Genomic DNA, 17391 nt, shown 5'->3' with positions numbered 1-17391 from the left:
GAATGAAGTATTCACGTGCACATTCTCTAACGGTATAGGGTCTACGTTTGTCACGAATGGAGAATTTACTTCCCCACCCCCCTCATTTACATCATTAGCTCCATGTTCAGAGCGAGTGGCTCTACTAAAGGGTTCCTTCAGGCGGCTAAGCACGCTCGGCCCGACCGAGGACCCATGGCATGCATGTCTTGGCTCAAGCTATCAGGATTAGGCATTGGAAAACCCTCCATGACGTCGTAGTCAGAGGAAGAGTCACTAGCCGCTATGTTCGGGTCTTGGTTTGTACTACCTTGGGTCCCCGCCGAGGGCCCAGAACCTAAAGTAGGTGGATATTGAGAACTCGCGTAAGTCGAAATTCTTTCTATTTGCTCCGTCTCTAGCACACGAACAGAGCGCAGATGCATGTGCCTTTGGCACCCTACAAACGTCGGCGAATAACCTCGAAGGTTAACCGCTTACCTTTTTTTAGTGTCCGTTCTCACTCGTGTTTTTTACATTTTTAATGTTTTTTAATGTTTGATTTTTTTTATTAAAGTGTGTGATAGTTCGAAATGAGCGTATCACTTAGAGGGTCATTGTGTGCATTACAACACAATTTTCGGGCATCTGACGTTCCGTTGGTCCTCAAAAAATCGATTTTTAGCTACGTGTGAAGCTAAAATTTGTTTTTTTTAAAAAGGCGACTGAGGCCTAGGCTTGAGCATGGCTTGGGCTTGGGTCTAGGAGATATTCCCGATCCCGGTCCTACCTTTAAATTTTTTAATTTTTTAATTTTTTTAATTTTTTAATTTTTCATTTTTAAATTTTAAAAAAAAGGATAAGGTCGCCGCGGCCTGTACGAGAGCACACACACACACACACTCTATCTACCTACTTGTAACTAATACACCTACTGCTACACACTAACACACTCTATTAACTCTCACAGATCTACTTCCTACTTACTGTACCCAGAAAACTAACAACCTTAGACACAGAGAATAAACACAGTACCTTTGAAAACTCCATTAACAAAGAAAACTAACAACTTTAATACACAGAGAATACACACAGTACCTTTGAAAACTCCATTAACAAAAAAAATACACAGTACAACACCAAATCCTTCTTCTCAACACACACACACTCCTTCCCTACCTTTCCTACAATCGAAATTGCACCACAAAAGAAGCACAGAGTGCTACTCGAGCTTAATGTATGGCATTCCCCGGCAACGACGCCAAAAGTGTGCGCGTATGTCGCACGTGTCAATGCAAAGAACTTGCCGATACACCGTGTGCGAGCCACAAATGGCTCCAGGCACACAACAAGCCTAAACTAGTAAGCTCAAAGAAGGCGATGGTGTGTCACTCACCGCTCTACGCTTGCTTCGTGGAGGATTCCTCGCCGCGAAGAAGAAGGAGCCGTCGCTTCGCCGCGCTCAACTGCTTCGCCGCCACCGTGCCGTCGTCGCAATGCTCGATCGCACACACACTCTCTTTCTCTCTCTCTCTCTCACGCACACACACACACACACACACAAGGAGATGAAGAAGAAGAAGATGGAGATGGAGCAAGAGCACTCTTCTATTGCACAAATGACGGAATGAGTGAATTTTAGGTTTAGTTGACTTTTATATGGGTTCGCCCGTTCACATTTGGGTGCCCACACTTAGCCAATCTTACCCACACTTAGTCAATCTTACCCAAACGTTATAATTCCAGTTTTAGAGTGCGCCTCTCATCGGCGATCACTCTTAACCATTCTTATTGGACCGACAAACCCGGTACCTGGCTCTACCAAGTAAATAATACAATGTCCACCGTAGGTTACAACGTCCGTCATAGGTGATAGGGTGTCCGTGAGCCGTGAGGGTTAACACGCTCCATGTATGACACTCCAACTTTATTAAAAATCAATGCACCCACACTTCCCCTCGCACCTTCTCTTGGCTTGCTACCTCAATCTGCAGAACATGTGGGTGACTTGCTCCTCATCTCTGGCCTGCCACTTGCGCCGTTGGCCCTGTCTGCATATTGTGCCACATCGCCCTTCTGCCCTTGCTCGTCCCCATTCTTGCCTTGCGGATTGCACATTCGCTTTATATTTTTAACTTTTGTCTTTTAACTCAAGCAAGCATCTCCTAAGATTCTAAGTTTGACAAATTTTTAAAATTGTTAGGCATATACCTCCGATTGGCCTATTAAGGCCATTAAGGCAATGCATATGATTTCTAAGGGTGGATTCACCCTTTCTTGGTGGAAAAACGAGAGGACCACTAAGATTTTGCCACTTCAAAATGTATGTCTAGAAAAACATCACACACAAAACGTAAAGGCGGGAGTTGGCACTTGTGTGGCAATCTAATCATGGATGTCGAGGTACAGATCATGGGCGACCTCCCCCTCCTTTGCCCAAACAATGAATGCTCTGGTCGTCCATACACGTTTCAAACAAGGTGAAAATTCACTATGGCCTACATAAGGCTATTGAGAAGAATTTCACAATAAGCGATTTCTTTGTGTGAGAGAAAAATAGAAAGTGACATTAGTATTTGAAAACACGTGGTATCACAATAATCTAAAAAATAAAATAAAAAATACAACAATGCACTATTTACATCAAAATATATTTCAAAAGCATAAAAAATAATGTTTGACACAATACTCAATGCCCTTCTTTAACGAGAGAGTTTCACAAATGTCAACACCCATGCCTAAAAGAAATAATAAAAGAAAAGTTTATTATCATGAGCTTGCCATGTGGCAATAATCCACAAGCTTTATCCAATGGTCTAGAGATGCACCCAAAATCCAACCCTTTACTAAGGACTACTATGTAGTCCAAAAAAGTGTATTCACAAGAGTTGATTTTATGGCAGGAACTAGACGCACTAACTTCTTGACCACTTGGACCAATCACGTGGTTGAAAACAATATTGCAGGCGCCCAAGGGGATCCCTTTGGCGACTCCCGTTTGTGAAAGCACCCTTAGCAAGACTTTGAGGAAGGATATGAATCCAAACAAGTGTATTCAAACGAGTTGATCTTATGACATGAACTAGACGCACTAACTTATTGACCACTTGGACCAATCACGTGGTTGAAGACAATATTGAAAGCGCCCAAGTGGGTCCCTCCCCGTTTGTGAAAGCACCCTAAGTGAACTAGCAAGACTTTGAAGTTTGAGGACTACTCCGAAGTGTTCTCACACGAGTTGATCTTATGACACGAACTACTTACCACTTGGACCAATCACGTGGTTGAAAACAATATTGCAGTCGCCCAAGTGGGCGACGCCCGTTTGTGAAAGCACCCTAAGTGAACTAGCAAGACTTTGCAATGGTCCATTTTAATTGAGCAAGCGGCACAACTATGGCCTTCTTCTGCAGAAGCGCGTTGCGAGGCAAGGGCAGAACGCTCCAGGATGCACTGCTAAGAACATCAAAGCCGGCATCTCATCAAGGGCTCGCATCGGCCCCCTCGGAGTCTGGAGGCCATTTTTCTGCAAGAGCATTTTCTTCTCTCTTATCGAAATGGCAAGAAAGCGGGAAACCCATAGGTAAATCGAGCCACAGCCCGAGCCTTCAATCGTTCCCCTTACATCATCCTCTTTCTGCGCATCTCATTTCTGCCCAACAGGTGAGGCATGTGTATGTGGAGGTCATCGATAATGACATTGATGATGCCATCAAGGTGTACAAGAGGAAGTTGAACAATTGTAAAGTAGAAGACAAGCTCAAAACAAAGCAGTACTTTGTCAAGCCATGCGAGCGCCGCAAGCTTGCCAAACACTACAAGAAGCTCAACCGTGCGAAAAGGGAGCTGTTTGACAAGCTTGATACCGCCAGGCACCACATGGAAACGGTTCGAGAAACCCATAGGCGAAACAAGCAGGAGCGAAAAGAGGCCAAAGGTCAGTTCATACATCGTCTACTTTGTTGGATGTTGTTTGGTGTACTTCTAGTGTAATTTTAAATGTTTTTGGACATTTATGAGTTAAAATACTGCTTTCAATTACTGCATGCTAGAAATTGAAGGAAGATGAATGAAATGCCATTGTTTGTTTGTCGTGGCTGCACATTCCATTGTCTTGATATAAATGCACATTGTATGATGCTCATATTGACTGACCCCTTTGTTGCCTTAAGTGCAAGAAGTGTCCTGCGCATTATTGCATTTTGGTTAGGAACTTGGGAGGAAAATTGAGGGAGGCACCAGTGTAGTTTTGCGACACATTTGGCTTTTTTGGTTTCACGCATCTACCATTGTCAGTTAATTTGGAGAGGGGGATTAGTTTGTGGACATTTGGGCATTTGCGTTGCGTGTATGTATGAATTGAGGTTAAAATCTGTGACTAGAATGAGGGAAGGGGTGTGTTATGTTAACTTGTGCAAGCTTCAAAAAGCTCAGCACTTGTCTTTTGTTTTTCAGCCGCCGCTGCTGCTGCTGAGACTGTTGCTGCTGCTGCTGCTGTTGCCAAGTCACAAACTACTGGCTGAATTCTAGCACTTACTAGAAGTTTGTAGGTAAATGATGTATATGCAGAGTCTGACAAAAGAAGCAGTGTTCAAGATCCAGGTTCATGTTTTGTTCTTGCAAACATGGTTTTCTTAGTACTTCGGTAAACCTTATGACTTTTTTCCCATCTCAAGGATTTTGGCAAGTTTTTTATGACGCTTGTAAGGATGCTTTGCATACAGCAGATAAACTATATTGTTTGCAAATTTATGAGATATATGCGTAGTGTTTGATACGAGATCACATGTGCGAAACAGCATCGCAAGCAAGAAAACTGCCTCTTCAGGGAGTCCCAACCATGGCCACAACAAAATTCCTTTGGCTGAAATTTTGAGCTATTTTTTGCCTTTGTACCCAGCCAGAATGTTGTGCCTTAGCATTACTAGATTAAGTCCTTTTGCCTTCGATTTAATATGGCATGCAGCATACACATCATAGGGAGTTTGTGATTCAGCCTTTGTTATTGGATCACTTGGAGTTACCAAAGCTTTTCCTTTGGATTCATGCATGATTGATGGTAACTTGTAACATTGGCTGACTTATGTGCACTCAAGACCAATGGACAAATCGTCGTACGGTAGAAGGAATCACGGTCCAGCAACTCTGTGATTAGGATGCTGGGGACAGTTTTCGTAAGTGCCGTTATTGTGCTTATGCAATCTTTCATGCTTCAATTTTGTTTGGACGATGAATCCATCTTTTTTATGACATGAACAATTGTAGTAGTTGGAGGGCATTGCTTTGAAGAATCTTTCATGTATGGGTTGAGTCTTCTATTCAAACTTTGAATTGCTTCTAGTCGTGTATGAAACATAGATTTTTGGGATATGATGTCATGTTGAATGTTGAATATTGTGCATTGCTTCCAACATGACGTGTACTTTGTGGTTATGAACGCACCCTTTAGCGTCTTGTTGCTTTTGTCGTTCCTTTTGCACCTCCCATCATAGTTTTTCCATATGTCAACCATGCGTCTCACTCGGGCGGGTATGGAAGCCCGATTCAGACCCCCCAAAGATTCCATACGTGGAATACCATATGGTACCCTAAAACATAGTCTATATATATGACAAATTGCAATTACAACACTAGAGAGCTTGTGAGAGAAAGAGCCTTTGCTTTATTTTTAGGCTTTTAATTTTCAGTCTGTTTTGCGTGCCGGTCGCATCCGTAGCAAGCCCTCGAGCTCCCGCATGTGTAGGGCTACTTGCCCTTTGAATCGGACGGGGACGAGATTTCTCACGTGAAACCTCTCCGAATTCACCTGTACCTGCGGGCAAAACATAACTGCTCGTAGGGGGGAGAGAGAGAGCAGTGTGTAGCGTGCAGGGCATCACTCCTGGCACCGCACTATACATAAGAGGAAGAGGAAGCACTCCATAGCTCTTGCACTTGTTGCAATCCACCTGCTGGTTGGAAATGGCGCCCCTTTTCTCTTGTAGGCTCGCCCCAGTGGGGCAGAATTGCTCACAGAGTGACACCTCGCCCAGTTTTCGACTTTGGCCAACTTGGCTAAAAATATCTCAACTGGTGCGTTTGACTTGGCAGTAAAGCAATAAAATGTTCCCCTTGTCATTCCAAAGCTAATGACGTGAACGCATTTTCAGGACCAAAATTGCAGTTTCCTAAATTTTAGCAAATGCTTCCATGACACTCACACGGGTCGTCTGACCATCAATCACCACTGGAATCACATCGAAAAATGCAATGTCGGCCAGCTATCAGGTGATTTAGACTCATAGCCCACCGTGGCTAACCTTAATCCATTTGTCCAACTTTAGTGCTCATTGGTCGTCCGGCCTAGACTCTCAGTGTCAGCCTCACATCATGCAACTGGGGCATTGGCATTTCCAGAGGGGTGCTTTAAAACAAGTCAAATAAAATTCCCCCAAAAAGAAATCAATAAGTAAAGTGAGTTGGTTTCTTTCCAATGATTTTTGTTTTATTTTTGAGACCCTCTTTTTGAAGTTGCAAATGGTCGGACATTGTATGGCCAATGTGAACGGTAGTTTCACCCGTAGACGGGAAGTTGGTCGGCACTGGAATTCGTATAGTAAGAGGATGTCTAGGCTTAGTGCAAGATCATGTAGGTCCCCCCGTCACACTTAGCAAGTTGGTGGATAGTAGGAAGTGAACTCAATAAAGGCATAAAGTCAAGGTGGAACTACCAACAGAAAGTATCCGACAGTTGGGCCACATTGCACTTTTGGATGCGGTCCCAATGAGGATAGATGGTCATATGACCAATGGGAGCCCAACTGATGTTAGGTGCAACGGAATGAATGTTTGCGCTTTGCTGAAGATGAGTGCTCCGAACTGGGCTCAAGGTTCCTTTTGTTCTCATGGAAGGGAGAGCCTTCCATTCTGAATGAGAGAATGCTATGGTCACAAACAAAGTGAATGGACACTGTGCGTGCAAGTGTATGAGACTGAGAGATAAAGAGAGAAGAGAGATACGACACCAGAGACGTTGTAAAACCCTCCTCCGAAGGCCCCACTCTCGTCGGCGAGAGTGGTCTACTTATGATTGCACAATCTGGTACAATGGTGATGCATGAGACTGATGCAAGTCTAGGCTATGTCGACGATGACTACGGCGATCTAAGGGCTGAAATCTGCAATCTTTCTAGTGCTGTCCAAAAGCGCTATGGGCTGAAATGCCGCAGGTCTAAAAATGCTGATTTGGGGGTTGTTTTTCTATGGGTCTTTTATGCTGAAAATCTGCAGGTTTAGGGCTGAAAACTGAGGTTCTTCATGGCTGAAAACTGAGGTCTTTACTGGGCTGAATCTGCTACACTTTAGGTGAAAATTGCCGGTCTTTATCTGTTGCTGAAAACCAAAAACGCCAGAGGATCTGATGATAAAAGCTGCTAGCAGTTGTGGTCCTTGCAAAAACGCTAGGTGCTGGGTACTATTGGCAATGCAGATCCGATGCAAAAATGCCAGGCTGGGGATGCTGTGCAAAAACGCTAGGTGAGGGAATCTGCTGCTTGGAGAGAAAAGTCCACCAAGGTTCTTGTGAGAAGTTGCCTACTGAGCTTGGCTCCTGTTGCCTCTTCTGCCATTTAGTGCTAACTTTGGTTTGCTTATATATATATTCTTATCCAAATTGCCCTACCTACTTTTGTTGGAAAGTCACTTAAATTAATAAGTGAAAAATGTGAAAAATAGGTAAAATAGGCTAAATGCACTAGAAAATTTCCCTGATGGAATCTCATGGATTCTGAAGGGAATACTTATGATCATGCTGTGTGCAACCAGAGGATATGCATCTACACTAAGTGACTGGGCATGCACGGTCTACAAATAGACTCACAAAAGTGCCAGATCACTTTTAATCTAGACTGACTGGACTAACTGAATCCTGATCATGCTGTAGCTTGTCCACGGACACACAGGGTTGGATGTGTCATGTGACATCCCCTCCTTTTCAAAGTGAGGTACTGGTACCGAACTGTATGGCGTCAAGGGAGATCGCCAATAGCATCCGGAATCCTGGACGGGACTCTTCGCCGGCCCACTCTGATGTGTGGGTCGTGCGGTACTTGAACTTCATAAAGGTCTGCAACGCTTGCTTCTTTGGGCCGCGCCGAAAGCGACACAAAGTCTTTTGTGGCTCCTTCAATGCTTCAACTTCGTCAAGTGTCATGCTTCTTTTTTCTTCAAGAATCTCCATGGCTGAAAATTCCTGAAACCATTTCCAACACAAAACCATGAACATACCCATTCCATGTAAAGTGAATGGAAAAAATCTTGTCTTCCTCAAAGACTGTGCATGCGATGTAGATGAACAAAGAGACGGAGTGCCAAACCGTTCACTATACACACGCTAACAATGAGATCAAATCTTGTCTTGGTGATCGAAATCAATCAACTGTGGCAAATCACAACGGAAATGCCGATGCTTGGTGCTCATACTTTCATGTGCTCGTTCTACAAATGTGTCAGGCCAAGGAAGAGACATGGAATGTGACTTCCTTGAATGCATACTTTTCAGCTTTTCATGAAAAATCCGCATACATTTGTGCTCATTCATGAGTGAAACGTGCTCAACGTACAATATGTCATACCTAGTAAAAGGGATCACATAAAGACGTTGACTAAAATACAGGAAACGATTACGAATGAAACTCGTACAATGCGTGCGTATCAATCATGCGAACACATAATACTTCCTGTGAGGGTTCTTTGGACCTAGGCTCGAGAGCCAAGATCGTTTCTTCGGGATCTATCGAATCTTCTTGTGGGGGATCTGTGGACCTCGACTCGAAAGCCAAGATCGATTCTTCGTGATTGATCGAATCTACAATGAGGTTAGCTTAGGTAGAAAAAGCATCAACTAACATAACACATCATCCTTGTGAACAATCACATCATCTTCATGCAAATCATCATGCTTGTGAGGAATCACATCTTGATCATGCAAATCATCATGCTTGTGAGAAATCACATCTTGATCATGCAAATCATCATGCTTGTCATTGTCATCCAAATCATCATGCTTAGCAATGTCATTCAAATCATCATGCAAATCATTGTTATTCAAATCATCATGCTTATCATTGTCATTCAAATCATCATGCTTATCATTGTCACTCAATTCATCATGCTTCTCATAATCATGCAAATCTTGTGTATCATGCTTTGGAGAAGGAGAGACTGAGAGAGTCTCCTTTCCCCGAATCTCTTGCATCTGTGCGTGAACTTGAGAAAAGAGTCGCAAGAATTCTTTCATGTGTTGGTCGATCTTTTCTTTGATGGCTTTGTTCTCGCAATCAAATTCTGCTTGACTTTCTTTGATCTCGCGATCCAATTTGGCTTGTCTTTCTTTGTCTTCTAAGTCGTACTTACGCTCTATGGCTGCCATTTCTTCTTCGTAGGCCTTTATGTCTGCTTCTCTTTCTTGGTCCAACTCCTCCATAGGAGTTAGCGCAATCCGTGACATAGATGGGAAAGGGTCAGAAAAATCTCTTGGTGGGAAAAATTCTTCTTCGCCTCTCTCATGCTCATCACCTCCAAGCGAAGTATCCATTCCGCTTCGAGTGATGACCATTTTGAAGTCGTGGGTTCTTGTGGTCTTGGGTTCTTAAGTTCACGAGGAACTTGGGTTCTTGAGGTTTTCTTTCGCTTGCAAACCGTGTTTGAGAAGGATCTTCTCTTCACCCGAGTTCTACTCCTTTCCGCGAGCGCACCCCTTGGTGGCCTTGCGCTCACACCAAGGTTGCTTTTTCCCACCTCACGTCGATTGGCCGGCCGCTAAGTGCACGGTCCGCTCTCAATGAGTGAAAAGAGACACAAGGGGAGGTTGGATAAGCCCTTCTTTCTTGGGATTCCTGTTACTCTTCAAAAACATGATTAGGAATCAACACGCCCAAGCGAACTTGGGTTTGTGCGATCGCAACAAGCAAAAAAAATTCTTGTGATTCTTGTGGTTCTTTCCTTGAGTGATACAGAACACTGCCAAAGCTCTGATACCAATGTTAGGTGCAGCGGAATGAATGTTTGCGCTTTGCTCAAGATAAGTGCTCCGAACTGTGCTCAAGGTTCCTTTTGTTCTCATGGAAGGGAGAGCCTTCCGTTCTTAATGAGAGAATGCTATGATCACAAACAAAGTGAATGGATACTGTGCGTGCAAGTGTATGAGACTGAGAGATAGAGAGAGAAGAGAGATACGACACCAGAGACGTTGTAAAACCCTCCTCCGAAGGCCCCACTCTCATCGGCGAGAGTGTTCTACTTATGATTGCACAATCTGGTACAATGGTGATGCATGAGACTGATGCAAGTCTAGGCTATGTTGACGACGACGACGGTGATCTAAGGGCTGAAATCTGCAATCTTTCCTACTGCTGTCAAAAAACGCTATGGGCTGAAATGCTGCAGGTCCAAAAACGCTGATTTGGGGGCTGTTTTTTTGTGGGTCTTTGACGCTGAGAATCTGCAGGTTTAGGGCTGAAAACTGAGGTTCTTCATGGCTGAAAACTGAGGTCTTTATCGGGCTGAATCTGCTACACTTTAGGTGAAAATTGCCGATCTTTATCTGCTGCTGAAAACCAAAAACGCCAAGGGATCTGATGATAAAAAACGCTAGCAGTTGTGGTCCTTGCAAAAACGCTAGGTGCTGGGTACTGTTGGTGATGCAGATTTGATGCAAAAACGCGAGGCTGGGGATGCTGTGCAAAAATGCTAGGTGAGGGAATCGGTTGCTTTGAGGGGAAAGTCCACCAAGGTTCTTGTGAGAAGTTGCCTGCTGAGCTTGGCTCCTGTTGCCTCTTCTGCCATTTAGTGCTAAGTTTGGTTTGCTTATATATTTTCTTACCCAAATTGCCCTACTTACTTTTGTTGGAAAGTCACTTAAATTAATAAGTGAAAAATGTCAAAAATAGGTAAAATAGGCTAAATGCACTGAAAAATTCCCTTGATGGAGTCTGATGGATTTTGAAGGGAATACTTATGATCATGCTGTGTGCAACCAGAGGATATGCTTCCACACTAAGTGATTGGGCATGCACGGTCTACGAATAGACTCAAAAAGTGCCAGATCACTTCTAATCTAGACTGACTGGATTGACTGAACCCTCATCATGTTGTAGCTTGTCCACGGATACATAGGGTTGGATGTGTCACGTGACAACGGAAGCATCTTCTAAAAATTAGGGAACTATTTTGGGTCGTGAAATGTGTTCGCGTCATTACCTCCGGTATGAGTAGGGGAACATTTTACAACTCTGCCGTGAAGTCAACTGGGCAACCAGTCGGGAGATTTTTAGGCGGCAATCCCGGAAGTAAATGAGATGGGCGAACATTTTGTCGCAGTTCTATTTTCAGATAGTATATTTGAAGAGAAAGAAAAACGTAGTGGTAGACATGATCTCGTAGGCCAGATTCCAGAGATATCCGTTGTCACTTTAGTACATCATTGTGACTTTGATGAAATCCGTTGTCATTGTAGTACATCATCGTGACTTTGTTGAAATGGAGGAGCAATATGCTATAGACCCAGATTTTGGCGAGATCGACAACAAAGTATAGAGTGGAGAGACTATTTTTGGGTATTTCAAAGAAGGGTTCTTTTGGTGAAAGACTATGTTGTGTGTTATTCTTAGTCTAAGGCAGAAGACGGAGGGTCAAAATCCTCCTCTTGTTGGCCATGGAGGCAACACATAAGGGTGTTGAGAGATACTTCTATTGGCCATAGTGCAAGAAATATGTGGATGGGTTTGTGCATACGTGTATAATATGCCAGAATGTGAAGTATGACAAGCTCAAAATGGCGGGACTCTTGAAACAATTTACAGATTTTAGATCGCCCTTCGGAGAGTATAGTGATGGACTTCTTTTTTGATCTTCCCAAGACTCAAAGTGGGCACGATGGCATATGGACTATAGTGGATAAATGCCTAGCATGTTGGTTTTGTATCGGTGAAGAAGACAGTGAAGACCGATCACTTGGCGGAACTGTTTGTTTTGCACATTTTTCGGTTACATGGGATGCCTACATCTTTTGTTTCGAATAGAGACTCCTCATTCACCAGTTCGTTTTGGAGAGCAGAGTGTGAGAATGTGGGCACTATGCTCAAATTATCGTTGTTGGTTTATTTGTAGACCAATGGACAATCAGAGGCAACCAATTCAGTGGTTATGGAGTTGTTAAAGTGTTATATCTCTAAACATAAGTCTTAGGGGAGCGGTATGTGCCATTGGTGGAGCTTGCATACAACAACATTGTTCATGCTTTGAGGGGGAAGTCACATTTGAGATTGTCAAGGGTGGCAGAAAGGTTACTCCCATTTTGTGCACCCAGGACAAAATATTTGAGGCAGATCACGATGTATGGGATCTGGAGACTTCCCGTGCTAAGGTTAAGGAGGCTTTGCAGAAGTCTTAAGAACAACGCAAGAAGGCAACAGACAAGCATCGTCGCGATTTGCAATTGAATGAAAGGGACTAGATGCTTCCTTGGATTGAGAAGGCGTGCCTTAGGAAAATGAAGGGTAAGGAGAAAAGCGAAGTATGAGTTACTATGGGCCCTTCAAGGTGTGTGAAAAGATCAACAACGTATCCTTTCGACCAGAGTTACTGGATTCTCGGAAGTTTCCCAATTTATTCCATGTGATGAAAAATGTTCTCTTTCACTTGTTTTTGTCCGAGTATGTCTTGAAAATGACATGATTGCAACATTTTCTCTTGTTGATGAGAATCTGGAGTTCGGAGTTTTAGTGCATCAAGACATTTGTGAGAGATCAATGCGATCTGGATGCGATGGCTAAATAAGTCACGATGATTGATTATGATTTTTTAGTGACTTGTGTCTTGTATAAGTCCAAAATTTCCGTAGTCAAATGCATTCAATGCAAGGTTGCATTCCAAACTCGTATTTATAATTCTTCCCATACCGCGCGACTCATACTTGTACTAGTACTTTTCGTACTGGTTGTTACTTATATGCACTCACCAGTACACATACATGTGTGTATGCATGCATGTATGTTAGTGTGTATGCATCCATATTTACATGTATGCAAGCATTCATAAGTGACATGTATGTCTATTCGCAATCAGTACTTAATGTGTTCTTTGTATTGGTAGTGATTACCCATACTCAACAACATTTTTTTTGGTATCGTATTAATCAGAGAACTTGTAACTTCTAATTGTGGGTTTAGGGGCGATGTATTTTTCCATCTTAGAGATCAAATGATGAGTAAATTTGTAGCTTTGATCTTGGATGTAGCGGTATGTATCTTGCTATCGTAGGAAGTGTTACAGATGATTCAAGCCCTAGTAGTATTACTAGGCAAGATTAACAATATCCATAGGTGCTGTGTTTGGTCATTTATTTAGAATTATTTGAGAAATGTATGCACAACTTCGAAGCTCGCAACAAATTTTGAATCTCAATCATCAACGTATTCCTGTGGCAGGCCACTCTCTTGTAAAATGGGCCACAAAAAGATAAGAGAACTTGTAACTTCTAATTGTGCGTTTAGAGATCAAATGATGAGTACTCTTGTAGCTTTGATCTTGGATGTGGTGGTATGCATCTTGCTATTGTAGGAAGCGTTACACAATGATCCAAGTCACAGTAGTATTTGCACTGGTACTAGGCTGCATTAACAATATGCATAGTCATATTGGTCTACATTATTTGAAGAGATGCAGGTGTCTTGCATGTTTTTTTTGTTTCTTAGAGCGTGCACCTTTCAGCCATGTTAAATCTCCATGTGAGTTCAACATGATGTTAAAGCAGAGGTTTAAAAATCAAATTTGGAAAACAAAATAGTAATTTGTAGTAATAGAAATTTCTTGACTTGTTTTAAGTTTAATTTGCTAGACAACTCAAAAGGAAGGGGTTCAAAAATCAATCTCATAAGAGATTTTAGTATTTTGTTATGATAGAAAATTGTACACATGATGGCAAGGTATGCTTGGTAAGTAGGTGGGATGACAAGATGCATTCCAAGGTGATTAATAATGGAAGCAGAAGGGCTGAATTGGTTTAGACTTTTTGAATAGCATAAGCACTCCGAGGGCAATAGAGTCGGAGTCCACACGAAAAATGATCGATCATGAGATTTTGAAGTAGAGGTTGTTAGAATATCATGATGTGTTGGGTAGTATTGGTGGACAAGCATGTCAAATACCTAAAGAGCATATCAATTTTGGAGGATAATCAAAGGTGATGGCATTGTCAATCAATTTCATAGCTTTGTCAAAAAGCCTTGCTTGTCCATTCGATGAAATCAACCAAGAGCTTTGCTCTCCTACCCATGTTGGACATTTTATGCGACACGTGTATTCCAAGAATTAGACAAGAAGCTTATCAAAAACTTGTTCTCTTAACATGCACTTTTACTAATGTGTTTTACATGTATGTTTAATGAAAACTTACCCATGGTAATTTAGTGTGTATGTGTGTGTGTGTGAGAGAGAGAGGGTGTTTGACATTCTCTCTAAGTTTCGAACTGACATTTATTTTTATTTTGTCAATGGTGTCAAGATAATTGAACTCCTTACCGACCCAACCAATTCAAACTAGGTAACATATATTGTTGATTTAAAAAGCCATACAAATGCGAGTGGTGAACTTTAATGAGTAAAACTGCATAAACCATACAAACTCCTCACGACCATCGTGTAGGAGCCACAAAGTGTAACCATTACTTAAATGTCATGATAATACAAGGAGCATGGCCATGTGTTAGTCTCTGATCTCAAGCTGTTAAATAGCATGAGCTAGAGGTAGGTTTGCAAAGGGGTTGAATCATTTCCCCCCTCCAACAATTCGGTGCCTTTTGGTGCATATGATTAGTGACAAGTTTATAGTCAAATCCAAACATGTCACTAGATTTCATAAAAGGATGTTTTTGGTAATAATGTCCTTTACATCTCCCAACAAAGAAGCAACATAAAAATTACCCCATCTCCTACTATGGAGCATTAGAAAATGAAAGACACAGATCACACTACTAATATAGATGAAGCAGCTATGAACACATACGCCACTTAGGTGACTTGGGCCTCATAAACCTCACCAACCAACCAACTAACCTACTCATTTGAATATGCTGGAGCTAACTTTCTATTCAAGAAATTCTCCACCGCTTGCAACTCAGGTACGCCATCTATGGAGGCATATCGGAATAGGCTATCTTTCAATAAGGCTATGGTGGTCAAATTCTATTAGCAACGTGTATATGTAATGCCAAGAAACAATCTATAGACAAGAAATGCCAATAAACACTCTATAGACAAGTCCATGGGTCTAGCGTGCTCACAATTGTGTGCAATCTTTACCTACTTGCACTAAAATACAAGTTGAAACAGCTTTGAACAATTCTAACTTAAAAAGAACAATTGACAAATTTAGCATGCATTCAGATTTCTTGATAATACCCTATGGGCCAACGTAAGAAATCCTAACTTCTTCAACAAAGTATTCTATTACCCTTGCTTGATCATTGCGACTAAATACCTTAGAAAAGAAGGCACCTTCATCAACATGGACCCGTCCATTCCCAATGGAAGACCTTAGTACAAGCTATGGACTCGAAGAATTACACACTCCCTCTACCTATCCTTAAATACATTTATATAGGAAGCAATGGACCATCAGGATAGTCACACAAAGTTTTAGTCTCTCAAATCTATTAGTATATTCTCAATGCTCCAAATTTGTGAGGCCTCCATTATGAGGAGAAGCCATTAGTGCACACATTTTTAGTGGGATTTTAATGTAAACATCAAAGTGGTCATAGTTGTGATCACAATGACAGTGAACTAATTTAGGTGCGAGAAAAGTTTTAGGAAATATCCTTGGAACTTTTTCTCCAACCCTATATAATGTATAGTCTATATTGGCAAATGGTCGATTGGTGGCGGCGATTGGTGGCTGTGGGTGGTGTGTAGTCAATTCCTTTCAAACCGCCTATGTTGCATACACAAACCCTTGACTAAGAATACATATAGATGTCATTGCCATGAGCCAAGGCATCAATGTTGTGAATATCTAGCCCTTGCTACTTATAAGAGTTATTACCGTGAGTTATCTAAGTCCCTTTAGAGCGCATGGGTGGACAATACCATGACATTGTAACAAGTTGTGCACGTGCGCGCGCACACATGCCTTCCATTTATTGGGAAATATTTACATACACCTAATACAAGTGGCCTACTTTGTCTTAAAAAACTAGGCATACTTTGTCGATCTATCGTATTACGGGCGGCATGCATGGAATGTCCTCAAAGTCATACAAGTAGTGGCCACTAGATATAGCAACAGTGCAACTGTTGATTCATTGACTAGTCATACATTACAAGAGTATCGCACTCTTGGTGGGAACAAGCCCAAAAACCTTGAGAAAATATTGCATGCCAGTGATGCCTGCAAGCAATGTGAACGCAAGGAGATTTTGTAATATTTCTAAATATTTTTTGTTGGAGCTGCAAGGCCATTCCAAGTCGCAATTACAAACTATGGCACTTTATACTGTGCTTCAATAACAACATGGTTTGGCTCTCTTTACTCTCTCTCTCTCTCTCTCTCTCTCTCTCTCTCACACACACACACACACACACACACACACACACACACACACACACACACACACACACACACACACACACACACACACACACACACACACACACACACACACACACACACACACACACACACACACACACACACACACACACATCACTGCCAATCTATTATATACTTTTGCCTTATCTTACAACTTGAAATATATGTCTCAAAATATTTTACTATTACCAAAGCTATTGCATTGAAGACCCCCCTTTAGTGCCAGAAACACTCTACCCCCTTTAAAACTTCTACTTTTTTTGAGAATGGTATGCCAGAAAACACTACTCTGGGGACTACTAGCTGAAATAATGTACCCCCTTTGGGGTTAACTCCCTATTTGCACCTTCTAATCTTGATTTTAGCAATAAGGATGTCTAACATCTCGTTGGAGACTAAAATCTCTATTCATACTTTGGCTTATAATCACCCTTACACTAATTTAGATCGGTGTATGCATCAATGAACCTCACATTAAAAACCTGAAATACTATAAACCTTTTTTTTTGGGATTACACTTTTTTGCACCTTGATGAGGATGACCTGCCTTAGATAAGATTATAAACTAGTAATAAACACACACACACACACACACACACACACACACACACACACACACACACACACACACACACACACACACACACACACACACACACACACACACACACACACACACACACACACACTTGGTCACGACTTCTGACCTGGATAGCATCTATGGGGCTCGGTTAATGTTCTAAATTGCCATTTCTGGCCACAATATATGACCTCCAACCTGTTGCACTCAATTTTTTTTTGAGTTA

General features: G+C 42.0%; 1 protein-coding gene across 1 annotated transcript; it reads left to right on the top strand.

Annotated features, from left to right (window-relative positions):
• Positions 1–3298: 3298 nt before the first annotated feature.
• On the top strand, positions 3299–4738 carry LOC147455177 (uncharacterized). Its single transcript, XM_086514011.1, has 2 exons — positions 3299–3895; positions 4414–4738. The coding sequence occupies exons 1-2, from the start codon at positions 3355–3357 to the stop codon at positions 4479–4481; spliced, it is 609 nt and encodes a 202-aa protein (XP_086370137.1). The 5' UTR covers positions 3299–3354; the 3' UTR covers positions 4482–4738.
• Positions 4739–17391: the final 12653 nt, after the last annotated feature.

This window comes from Adiantum capillus-veneris, chromosome 6 (genome assembly GCF_014529385.1).
Source record: "Adiantum capillus-veneris isolate H3 chromosome 6, ASM1452938v2, whole genome shotgun sequence".
NCBI classification, from domain to species: domain Eukaryota; kingdom Viridiplantae; phylum Streptophyta; class Polypodiopsida; order Polypodiales; family Pteridaceae; genus Adiantum; species Adiantum capillus-veneris.
Note: the sequence above shows the minus strand (reverse complement) of the source record. Positions and strands in the feature narration are given on the sequence as shown.

Bases quoted from the DNA above. Each gene is read 5' to 3' on its own strand.
- LOC147455177 (XM_086514011.1), top strand. From the start codon at position 3,355: ATGGCCTTCTTCTGCAGAAGCGCGTTGCGAGGCAAGGGCAGAACGCTC. The intron at 3,896-4,413 runs GTCAGTTCATAC...TTTGTTTTTCAG, and splicing joins GGAGCGAAAAGAGGCCAAAG to CCGCCGCTGCTGCTGCTGAG.